We start from the raw sequence: 12,088 nt of genomic DNA, 5'->3' as shown, positions 1-12,088 counted from the left end.
TGACTTGGTATTCTCTTGTAGATTTTTATTGGAGTGGAGTAGATTTACAATGCTTAGTTTCAGGTGTATAGCAAAGTGATTCAACTATACATATATTCACTCTTTTTTAGATTCTTTTCCTGTAAGCCATTACAGAGTACTGAGTAGAGCACCCTATGCTATACAGTAGGTCCTTATTAGTTACCTATTTTATATATAGTAGTGTGTACATGACCTGGTACTTTCTGACTAAGATATTTCCCTTCTGATTCTAGCCCCTCATACCAAACCCAAGCTCTGGTTTCCTTCCTCAGGTAGCCCAGACCTCAGTTCAACTCAGCTTTTTCCTCTCCCTTTCTTCCACAGAAGGGGCACTCAGATGCCCAGGACTGGCTCATATGCATTTCTTATATTTAAACTGCTGTGGCATTTTCAAAAGCGCTTCCACATACTCGTCTGAGCTCTACCACCACTCTGAGACTGGGCGGGAAAGTATTTTACAGGCATTGAACTCCACTTTTTAACAGATGTGGACATCACATTATTAGCTGAATTCTTACTGAGTGAGAAGCACAAGTGGAAACTGCATTTTAATAGGAAGCCTACTCTGCTACCAACATCCTTTCTGGCTTTCTCAACCGGGAAAGTGAAGACCCGTGATGGAGGTGGGAGCACGTGGGAGAAGAGACACTCCCTCGGCCCCTGTGGCTCAGCCTCCGTGGCCTCTCGGCAGGAATATGAGGAGACAGGATGCAGCGGCTGATGAGTGCTGTGCAGCTCCAACCAGCCCGCCAGCCTGAGCCCACAGAGCCTGACTCCAGCAGGCCCCACCGGAGGGCTGGCGGGGCTGTTCGGCTGGGGTGGGGGTGGGGGAGCTTGCTTCTTCCAGTGCTTGGATGAGGGGGAGGGAGAGATTGGCGGCCTCTCCTCCCTCTCTGCCTCCACTCTCCCCTCCATCCCTCCTTCTCCCTCCATCCCCACCCCTTTCCCTAAAACCTGCAATGATGGAGGCAGTGAAAAGCAGCAAAGATTGATAATCAGCCTCATTATTACCAGCATTATATATAATTATAGCAAAACCTCACTCATTTGGATCAATTGAGAGAAAAATCAGTCTAAATTCGTGACAAGTTGGCAGATTACTTTTAAATTACAATTTTATTACTTCTAAGTAATACACGTGAAGAGTTTGTGTTTCAAGTACCACAAGCTAATGGTTATTAAGTGGGGATTTTATGAAATCTGCTTTAAAAGATTCTTTTGTAATTAACACCCCGTTAATATGCTAATGAGATTTCTACTATGCTTTCTTTTCAGATTGCTTAGAAACCAATGTAACTTAAAGAGGCTCAAGACTTCCACAGTCTTACTTGCTTAACAAACCTTTTTTTGTTATTTTTCATGAATGTGCAAATACAGACTATTTCCTGCCATGATCAATTTAATCACCATTCCAAATTAATAATATCACAAATTAGTAAGGCCATGTTGTTTTGGGGTAGAAATTAGACTTTCAGGGCTTCAGGAACCACTTCATTTTCTAGAGAAGTTGCATGACTTGGTCGTGCAGTCAGGGCAAAAACTCTGGGCCTTCTGCTCCCACGTCCCAGCTTATTCCATCCAGAACATATTGCCTTACATTCGTAAAACTCTTTATAATTGTCTGCTGTGTATTCCCATATCAATTATTGGGTCTGTCAGTCAAAAAAAAATGCTTGTTGAGGGCTCCTAACTGTGTACCAGGCTTTCTGCCGCTGTTGTTCAGTCGCTCAGTCGTGTCTGACTCTTTGCGACCCCATGGACTGCAGCACGCCAGGCTTCCCTGTCCTTCACCATGTCCTAGAGTTTGCTCAAACTCATGTGCGTTGAGTCAATGATGCCATTCAACCATCTCGTCCTCCCTGCTAGATGCCACAGATATAGCAGTTCCTTGGAAGCCTTTCTGTTCCATCCAAGCTTCAGTTCAGTTCAGTTCAGTCACTCAGTCGTGTCCAACTCTTTGCGACCCCATGAATTGCAGCACGCCCGGCCTCCCTGTCCATCACCAACTCCCAGAGTTCACTCAGACTCACATCCATTGAGTCAGTGATGCCATCCAGCCATCTCATCTTCTGTCGTCCCCTTCTCCTCCTGCCCCCAATCCCTCTCAGCATCAGTCTTTTCCAGTGAGTCAACTCTTCGCATGAGGTGGCCAAAGTACTGGAGTTTCAGCTTTAGCAGCATTCCTTCCAAAGAAATCCCAGGGCTGATCTCCTTCAGACTGACTCAGAGTACTTGGAAGGGAAGAAATTCTCCTCATTAGACAGATTAGAAAATTGAGGTTTAGAATGATAAAGGGACCCTTTCAAGCAGTTGTTGTGAATTATTTAAAGACCTAGAGTCTAAGTTTAGTCTGGCACAATTTCTGTCAGCTTCTCTGCACGTAATTAATGGCATTTTGCTTACATACCACCCTTCCTACCCAGGACCAAATTTGAACCTTGCTGGTACAGATGGATATTGTGCCATCCCCAGCATATTGGAGACACAAGGGGTTACTGGAGAGTAGGGGCTCCACCAAACAGGACCAGCTGTCTGTTCCTTTAAACCAAATCCTGCACTGGTGCGCCAGGTACCAGCCCATGAAGACAAAGGCCAGGAAGCGCTCCAGGCATTGACTTACGGTGCCCCCTCTAACCCCTTGTTCCCGAAGCCCTTGAACACCATTTCTGCCCACACCGAGCTCTTGAATCCATGACTTCAATCTCTTTCTCTGTCTCTGTAGGCTTCTTGTTCACATTCTGAGGGGATCTTCCTTACCCAGGGATCAAACCCTGGTTTCCTGCGTTGCAGGCAGCTTCTTTACTGTCTGAGCCAAGAAGGAAGTCTCAAACAAATCATCAGTTCAGTGTGTCGTTGGTGCGTGCTTAGCCGCTCAGTCACGTCCAACTTTTTGTGATCCTTTGGACTGTATCCTGCCAGGCTCCTCTGTCCATGGGATTTTTCAGGCAGGAATATTAGAGTAGGTTGCGATTTCCTCCTCCAGGGTATCTTCCCGACCCAGGGATCTAACCCGCGTCTCCTGTGTCTCCTGCATTGCAGGCAGATTCCTTAACCACCTGGCCATTGTAAAGCCCATGCTCTCCCTAGCCTCTCAATATGGACCGTCTTCTAAAGATTGTAGTTATTTTAAAATATGGTGAACCATAGAGCAGAAATAGGGACATAGACATAGAAAACAAATGTATGGATATCAAGGGGAAACGGGTGGGGTGGGAAGAATTGGGGGATTGGGATTGACTTATATAAACTATTGATACTGTGTATAAAACAGAAAACTAATGAGAACATACTGCCTAGCACAGGGAACTCGACTCAATGCACTGTAGTGACCTAAATGGGAAGGAAATCCAAAAAGAAGGGATATATGTTTATGGATAGCTGCTTCACTTTGTTGTACAGCAGAAACTAACACAGCATTATAAAGCAACTATACTCCAATAAAAATTAATTTAAAAATACAGAGAACCGTATCCTTAGTGCAATGTTACCACTGGGTAATGGGCATGGTATTATTTGTTCTCAGGTCCTAAATACCTAAATTCCTTGGACCATTCTCTTAACCTCAGCCACAAAAAACATCTCCAGAAATAAATCATCTCCAACTGTCCTACAGACTTCAGAGCTTGTAACTGGTTTATATACTCCTTCAGGACAGAGGATGGGTCTGAATTCTTGGTGTCCTACACAGCCCTTGCATAAACCAGATGCTGAGACAAAGTGTGCTACCTGAAAGATTGACAGGCCCTCCTGGAGCAGTCTGGAATATTCTTTCCCTCCTGGTGATCTCTAACTTTTGTCCTGTTCCCTATGTCACTGGGACTGAGAAAACACAGATATCATGAGCCCCAACCTTTCCAAGATTGCTTCCCCATGACATTGGGGACCAACCAAAGGAGAGACAAAAGAGATGCTGAGTCACAGAAATGCAACCCAGGCAGCCAGCCTAGAAGGAACATCCCAACGTGTTTATCAAGCGCTTTCTTTACTGTTCCTCTGACTTCTTGTAAATGTATTTTGAGTAAAAGATCACAAGCTTTACCATTTTTAAGCTCAGATGCTGAATTCTAATATCCCAATAGAAATTTGAGCTTGGTCTTGAATCTGCAAACTCTTGCCCTCTCCCTCACTCCTTTCTCAGTTACAGTATCTGATAAAAGGAGCAAGCAGGCCCAGGCTGTGCAATTTGAAGTTGAGGAAACTCACGGGAATACGACTCACTAAGGACACTGGCCTGGGGTGAGGCTATCCTAAAGATTATAGGGATGGGAGGTCCCAGGTCACTGCCCTCTTTCTGCCAGATCTCACAAGTGTCTTGCCTGGAACGATTTGCTAAAATATAATTTTCTGTAACTGGCCCAGAATGGATGCCTTATTAACTTCACTTTGTCAGCCTCTCATAGTGCACAGTCTGACACTTTAAGAACAGGCATGCCTCCCCTAAGAAAAACCTCATACAAAATTTAAGCTGAATATACTACCATAGTCTCCAAGTTTTCTGAAGTAGGAAAGAGAAACCAACTTTTATTGTGTGTTTACAATTTTCCAGCCTTTGTTTTATTGAATCCCTGCACTGTGGAATGTTAACCCTTGACCCTGTATAGTTGGTAGTATTGTCATTTTACCAAGACATGAGGGGAGGGCTCTCTGTGGCTTAGCCTCCCTCCACATTTCTTTCTGCCACCACAGGTGGCCCCCAAGCGTGCTCAGGAGAACCCAGTTTGTAGAGCATAAGTAGCCACAGGTCCCAGGCAAGCCCCACCTGCTTTCCCTGGTGTCCTCATCTGTAACTGAGGGGTCAGTTCAGATGAGCTGCAAGTCTTTTTCTGGCTTTAAAGATTCAGCTCTTGCAGGGAAGCTGGGGTGGGAGTAGGGGGTAGAGGAGAGGTGAAGAGCTGTTCAGAGCTCGTGCTGTTATTCACTGCTAACTGGGAGACAATCAAAATAGTACCAAGACTTCTCTGGAATGATCCCCTAGGGGTGGGCCAACATACTCAACACAGCACATCCCCTTGCATTAGCTTATACGTTTGACCACAGCCACTTCCCCATCACAACAGAAGAGCTGAGCGGTTGAGACAGAGGCCATAACCAGCCACTGAACCAAGACCTGGGTCAGTCTCAAGAGAGCCACCCAAACCCAGGCCTTCTAGAACAGTCGCATCTTAGATTCCCTGGGCCTCTGTGTTTTCTACTTTCCAATAAGAGAAAAAAATAGCAGCTTCCTCCAGGAGCCCCTGGCACCCCAGCCACCCAACTCCGGTGGCTAAGTTCTCTGCAGATACAGAAGCTACATAATGAGGGGAAGGAAGAGGTGGAGAATTTTGATTACTCTTTGCATAATTTCTTCCCCCAGTTGCTATTCAGCTCTCTATCTCTTGGTAAGATTGTAAATGTTTCAGAAAATAGTTTAGACTAAATATACTCCTTCCTAAATCTCATAAACATTTATTCCTTCCTACATAAACCCTAACCACTTACCTCCAGGGTAAGTCCCTATTAGCCACCCACACATTTGTGGAGGGGAAAAATATGTTCTGGCATACACATAAACACACACACACACCCTCCTCCCCCATCCTCATATTGCCCTCCACACACAGACACACACACACACACACACCTCCAACTCAACCCCTCCTCTGTGGCTATTCTTACGTAAGAAGGGGACTATTCTACACAAGTGGTCAGACTCAGTAGAGTAGGGCTCTTACAAATCATTAGACCCCCAGGGAAAAAGTGAAAGTGTTAGTTGCTCAGTTGAGTCCGACTCTTTGCAACCCCTTGGACTGTAGCCCACCAGGCTCCTCTGTCCATGAGATTCTCCAGGCAAAAATACTGTAGTGGATAACCATGCCCTTCTCCAGGGGGTCTTCCTGACCCAGGGAAGATCTGCATTGCAGCCAGATTCTTTACCATCTGAGACACCAGGGAAGACCCAGGCCCCCAGAATAAGCCAGCAACTAATTCTCCAGAGGCCGCTATTGCACCTGAGTGCCTGCTAAGTTACCGTGTACTTTGCTCCTCAAGGCCAGGCGCCTGTGTCTACAGCTGCGAGGCAGTGGCGTGACTGGCTTGGGGTTTCTCATCCCTTCAAGGGATGTGCTGCTGCCTTAGCTTCCAGTGGCAACTCTGTGGCCCACAGGAGTTGTGAGAGGCAGCTCAGCACCGCTTGGACTCAGAACCAGACTGCCTGGGTTCAAAGCCTTGGCTGTGCCATTTTCCAACCCTGGGACCTTAAAATGAGTTATTGCAGCTTGCAATGCCTGTTTCCTCGTCTATAAAAGGAGTGTAATGATGATGGTAATAATACCCACTCAAGGAGCTGTCATGAGGATTAAATGAGATGGTAATGGTGAAGTGCTTCCAGTGGTAGTGGGCACTTAGTAAGTGCTACTGTGTGCTTGTTAAATGAAATGAGACAAGTCCCCTCTCCCCTGATCTCCTTTTCACCCTGAGGATTACTGCACAATTGGAAGGGGGATTACAGGATTTGTTCTGCCATCTTCTTAGAGGCTGCAACTGTCTCATCCAGGCAAACAAATCTCTTACTGGGCAGCTGGCAGAAAAAAAAGAAGAGAAAGGTTCTTGCCTCATCACATGGGAGAGACCAGAGCTGGGCAAGTGGGCACCTTGGTGGGGCCACTGCAACCCAGCAAGTCTCCACCCTGCGGCCAGTTTGCCCAGTGTCTTGTTCACTGATGGGAGGATGGTCTGATATCTGGTAAGCACAGCCCAGACACAAATCCCAGGTGTTATTTCCCAAGGGTGACATTGCTTCCCTAGAGATTCTCAGAAATCACGGGAGCCCTCTGCAGTTCCACTAGCTAATATATAATAGGGCAGAGGTTATACATTAAATCATTTAATATGTGTGGTGCAACTTGCCTCATTGGGGCAAAAGGAGTGAGAGACTGCAGGCTATGTCTGCTTCAGACTTCAGGTCTCCCAAGCACCTGCAGGGGGGTCCTTCTCCCTCCCACCCCCCTCTGTCACCTCTGCAAGTTATCAGGCAGACCTTCCTACAGATGGGGCCCTTACCTTTGCTCAATGTTTCTGCCTCTTAGCTGGCAAATACAAACACAACGGAAAACCTCAGTGCAACTAAACCAAATAATTGTTCTCCTCCCTCAGGAATGGGGAGGAAAAGGAGCATCAGGGCAGACGTTTCAACAGCCTAGATAATCCTTCCGCTGCCCCCCATGGTTATATCAACCTCCTCTTGCATGGCCCAGCCATTGCGTTTCCTTTTATCTGAAACTTAATTACACTAAACACCAGAGCCCCCACAATTATGAAATTTTAAACCAGCAATGTATGTGCGTCTTTACAAATTTAATTTTATTTCCCCAGATTCCTAATTCATTATTCTACAGTAATTTTTGATTTTTAAATTAATTTTCATGTTTACTTGGGCAGAATAGAGGGGACAAAAATATTAACTTTTATTAAACACTGAATATATAGACAACACTCTATATCTGCTTTTTCAAGCATTTGCACGTTAAATGCTCGCAACCATGGTCTGAGATGGGATTTTAAACTACATTTTAGAGATGAGGCTCAGAGAGGTTCAATATCTTGCCTAAGGTCACACAGCTAGTAAGTAAAAACCTGGGAACCAAACTCAGTTCTCTCTATCTATATAGAGAGATAGACAGATAGACAGATAGAGATTTGTCATGCTTTTTTCACTGCATCAGATAGAAGGAACGTTATTAGAAGTTTGACTCAGGGGCTTTTCTAGAAGGGCTCTCTTCCTCAACCCCATATAACCTTAGCCTGGTACTGCCTTCCTTGAGGCCTCAGTTTACCCATCTATATTAAGAGAGGACTAAAGCACTCTTTTGGAGAAAGCAATGGCACTCCACCCCAGTACTCTTGCCTGGAAAATCCCATGGACGGGGGAGCCTGGTGGGCTGCAGTCCATGGGGTCGCTAAGAGTTGGACACGACTGAGCTGCTTCCCTTTCATTTTTCACTTTCATACATTGGAGAAGGAAATGGCAACTCACTCCAGTGTTCTTGCCTGGAGAATTCTGGGGACGGGAGAGCCTGGTGGGCTCCCATCTATGGGGTCACACAGAGTCGGACATGACTGAAGTGACTTAGCAGCAGCAAGGCACTCTTTGAGGTCTCAGGATATTACAATCCCAAGATTCCAGACAGCAGCTCCCAGTGAATTTTGGACTAGACCTTCTTTCCCCAGACTGTCTCTTCCTACACCTGTCCACCTTCAAACCTTCTATTCACCCCAACCATCTCAGAGGGTCTCCTTGGCAGTTAAGAAGCCATAACCTCACAGACCTCGAGGGTCCCAAGAATCTCATGGATAGGCATGTTCTTCAGACAACTGAACTCAGGAGGAAAAGGAAAAAGTGCTTCTCAGCTGAGAAGGGGACCAAGATGGGAGTCAGGAAGGCTTTCCACAGCACCCAACTGTATACTGAAGATCAGATGTCTGCTTCACAGCCTTGGCCACCACACTCACTGGGTCACATCACAAGACTGGCCCCAGTAACTTCAACGTTGTCTTCCCCAGAACGTGTGGCCAAGGTCCCTCACTCATCCAATCCAAGCAGCAACCTCCTTCTGCAACCAACGGTGCACATACCATGCCGTATTACAATGTGTCTGTGCAATGACAAGCTGGCCCAGGACAAATAGTACAGACTCTATCTCATGAACATCTGTGTTATTAGCACCTAACTTCATGCTTGGTCCATAAAAACTGCCCAACACATCCCGAATAAATAAGCAAACCCCCTGGCTTAATGTCTCCAGGACAGGAACCCCATCCGCTTCCAGTGACCCACTACACCTTATGGAGGGGCGTGCCCAGTGGAATAGACAAGCTTTGCTCCCAAGCCTTCAGATGAATTGCCTGTCTGTCCTCACAGGAGGTGGGGAGGGCAGGGACTTTTCAGTCCTCAAGACCTAACAAGAATTTCTCTTTGTTGTGCCTGCCAGCGTCTGCTCTCCCCTTTGGCTCCTAAGATTCCAAACCTCCTGCCACCAGCTGACAAGTCAGAGGCAGTTGGTCAGCTGTTGGGCCCATTTACCCAAACTGGGCTACTGTGCAGCTTCTGTCACTGAGTCAAAGGAGCCCTGGGACCAAAGTGCCTGGGTGTGAGGGCAGCCCCTGGGAAGTGCCACCTGGCTGCCCTGCCTGGCTTGGCAACCTGGAGCTCCAGCTGCCTGTTCTCTGCTATGAGAGCCCAGACACCCCCGCCCCCCCACCACCACCACGCCCAGATCTCGACCCTCAGAATGGAGGTGTTGGCAGTGACCCTGGAAGTGGAATTGGGGGCAGCAGCAGGGGAGGGGACAAGAGGCTATTAGCAAATCAAAAGGGGAGAAAACAGAGGAAGGAAAACACTGCAGCAAATTAAAGCACTATGTTTTCTTTTTTAAAAAAATGCAATTCTAGGGAAATCTGCTTTTAAATAAAACAATCAGTCTGTTGTTATGAAGTATCCCAGGTACCCTTAATATTGGCAAAACCTTTTCCGTCATTTTTTTTTTCTCATGGCAAGCTGGGTACTAGGTTCATCCCAGTAATTTCCTCTTACCTCTTCCATTCTTCACACCCCCACAAACCCACTGAGTTAGAACAATGCTCTCAGTCTACCTTTGTCTCAGACATACTCCCAAGCATGTTGGTTCAGGCTCTCCTTAGAATATCCCCATATCCTCCCATCTGTTCACTCATTCGAATGTGCAAACAGATCCTCACCTACGGACCCGTTCTCTCCCACTCTCCCTCCCTCCCTCTCCCCATCCGTGCCCCTCACTCCTGCCCGCGCGCTCACACGCACACTCACACGGAAACACACCATAGACGCCGATAAACACATATGCCCTCCTTCCCAATTCAATCCTAATCCAGTTATCCGGATCCCCCCATGTCCGCTCGGTCTCTCCAGACGGTCCCGGCGTTGAAGCCGTGTGAAACACTCACCTCCAAAGCCTGTGGGAAACTTCATGAAGTGAGAATAATTTCCATACATGTTGACTCTTCAGTTCATAGTCCTCCCGGACGCGTCTGCTCAGTGGCTCGGCCTCTCCCTGCTCCCAGGCGCAGCCGGGCTCCCTTCAACTTGGGCTAACAAGAGTGGTCATCGCTTCCTAGCAGCCCGGGCAGCTCGGGCTGGGCCAGCCCTCTGGGATTAGTCAGGAATCTGCCTCTCGATCTGAGCGTCCACATCGTGCGTCGAGCCGGCGGCGGCGGCAGCAGCTGGTGCCTGTCAGTAATCACGCATAATGCCACCGCCGCGCTGCCGCGGGAGGCAGATCCTGTTGCTAGTTTGATGAAGTCGGGGCAGGGCTGCTGCGTGCGACTCTTACAGCTCCCGGCTGGTCCCCAGAGGTCCCCACCGGTGGCGCGATCTGTTATCTGGGAAGCCAATCGATGTGTGACTGACCCAGAGTAGGTCAGGACAGAGGAGGGGGAAGTGGGGAGGGACTCTTTAGATGTCTTTTCTTTGACTTGCACCCCCCCCCCAAAAAAAAATCAATGGGGTTTTATTAAAATGGGTTTCTTCCCTATGGCTTCTAACTAGCCAATGCACTTGGTGCTTGATCTGGGAAAGGAGGTGGGGATGGGGCGAAGAGAGAACAGACCCCTTCATAAACCCAAGATTGGCCAAGAGTGAGAGATCCTCCCCAACTTTGGAAAAACTAATCCAGAGTGGCCCTTAGACTTGCAGTAAGCACCCCCTGCTCTGGTGGCCGGAAGCACTGGTCTGTGCTCCAGTGGTCGAAGCTTGAGGAGGGCAGTTAGGAGCCAGAGCTCACTCACACAGAACACAGTACAGGTAGGAAAGACAGACAGGTGGGCCTCCGGTGTGTCACTGAAGGGAAGCGTTCACCTTGTATACCGCTGTCATCTGGCTGCCTGTTCAAAAAGTGCCATTGAGTCCTCAGTGACACAGAGCTTCTTTGGTGGAACCGGCCCGCAGATCATAGAGTCTATGAATCCCTTTGATGTCTGGATCTGTTATACAGATTTCCTGACAAGCCACTGCTCCACCTGTACTCGAACACCTCCAGTGATGGGAAGCTCACTATCATTTCATTCCATTCCATTTCTGAACAGCTCATGAGAAAGTGTTCACTGAGCTAAAATCTATCTCCTTCCCGCTTCTCTGCTCACAGGTTCTAGGCTACTCCTTGGGGCCACACAGGAGAAGCCTGTGGGGTCTTTCACAATAGGATCATCTGCAAATTCGGAGATAAATCTCCCAAGGCCATAATCTACAGTCTCTAGGCATTCTTGTCTCTTTTATTCATTTCACATATCACCAACTGTTCAAGTCTATTCACAATCTATCCTTCTTCTATGAATGTACTTCAATTTACGTAGATACCCTTATGGTAGGGAAAGGGGTCAGCCAGACTTGGATACAATACTCCATGTATGGTCCAAATCTTCTCCTCATGGTATATGTACTGGGAGGGCAATGGGGGTGCTGTCAGCACACCCACCAGAGGTCAGGGTCATAATCTGAGCTCTGAGGGTTTTCTTCAGATGCAGCACTGCATAGACCGCCAAAGAGGCCGTCAAATCCGAGTCCCATGGTGGGGAAATAAAAAGCAAGATTCACGTGGTAGGAGAGCCCGGAACAAAAGCTAAGAATAAAAGGTTAGAGGCAGGAATAGAGTTGGGATGGCAAGAGGGGAGGAGGCCAAGATGGAGGGTCAGAGCAAAAGCAGGTCAGGAAGGAGGAGGAAAGATCAGGCCAGCACTGTGAAGAGTCTTCTTGCCCAGAGCTCCCCTAGCAGGCCTCTGGTCTCAGAACATCAGCTGAGACCCGCATGGACATGACCAGTGAAAAACATACATGGAATATCATTTGCTAAATTGCATTAGCTCTGGGCAGCCTCACATGCTTATTCATGTAGGAATTGATAAATCCATACCCCCAAGTTGTATTTTATGCACATCCCCCATTCCATTCTTGGGCAATTGGTTTGAGAATCAACAAGCAGTATCTTCCTATGTTCCCCTGAAAGGAAAATGTTTAAATTCATCATCCCAGAATTTTTGAGATCCTGCTTCCTTTGTCCAG

At 47.4% G+C, this 12,088-nt stretch overlaps 1 protein-coding gene across 2 annotated transcripts in view; it reads right to left on the bottom strand.

Moving 5' to 3' along the window:
- The window catches only part of RXRG (retinoid X receptor gamma), a 53,632-nt gene extending 43,402 nt beyond the window's left edge, over positions 1-10,230 (bottom strand). The window contains exon 1 of one of the 2 annotated variants that reach the window (XM_052637011.1): positions 9,979-10,230. In XM_052637011.1, the coding sequence (XP_052492971.1) occupies positions 9,979-10,027 (49 nt within the window). In that variant the 5' untranslated portion in view covers positions 10,028-10,230. The remainder of the gene's footprint in view (positions 1-9,978) is intronic. The other variant, XM_052637010.1, reaches the window with a different exon arrangement.
- Positions 10,231-12,088: the final 1,858 nt, after the last annotated feature.

Source organism: Budorcas taxicolor, chromosome 3 (genome assembly GCF_023091745.1).
Source record: "Budorcas taxicolor isolate Tak-1 chromosome 3, Takin1.1, whole genome shotgun sequence".
Taxonomy (NCBI): Eukaryota; Metazoa; Chordata; class Mammalia; order Artiodactyla; family Bovidae; genus Budorcas; species Budorcas taxicolor.
Note: the sequence above shows the minus strand (reverse complement) of the source record. Positions and strands in the feature narration are given on the sequence as shown.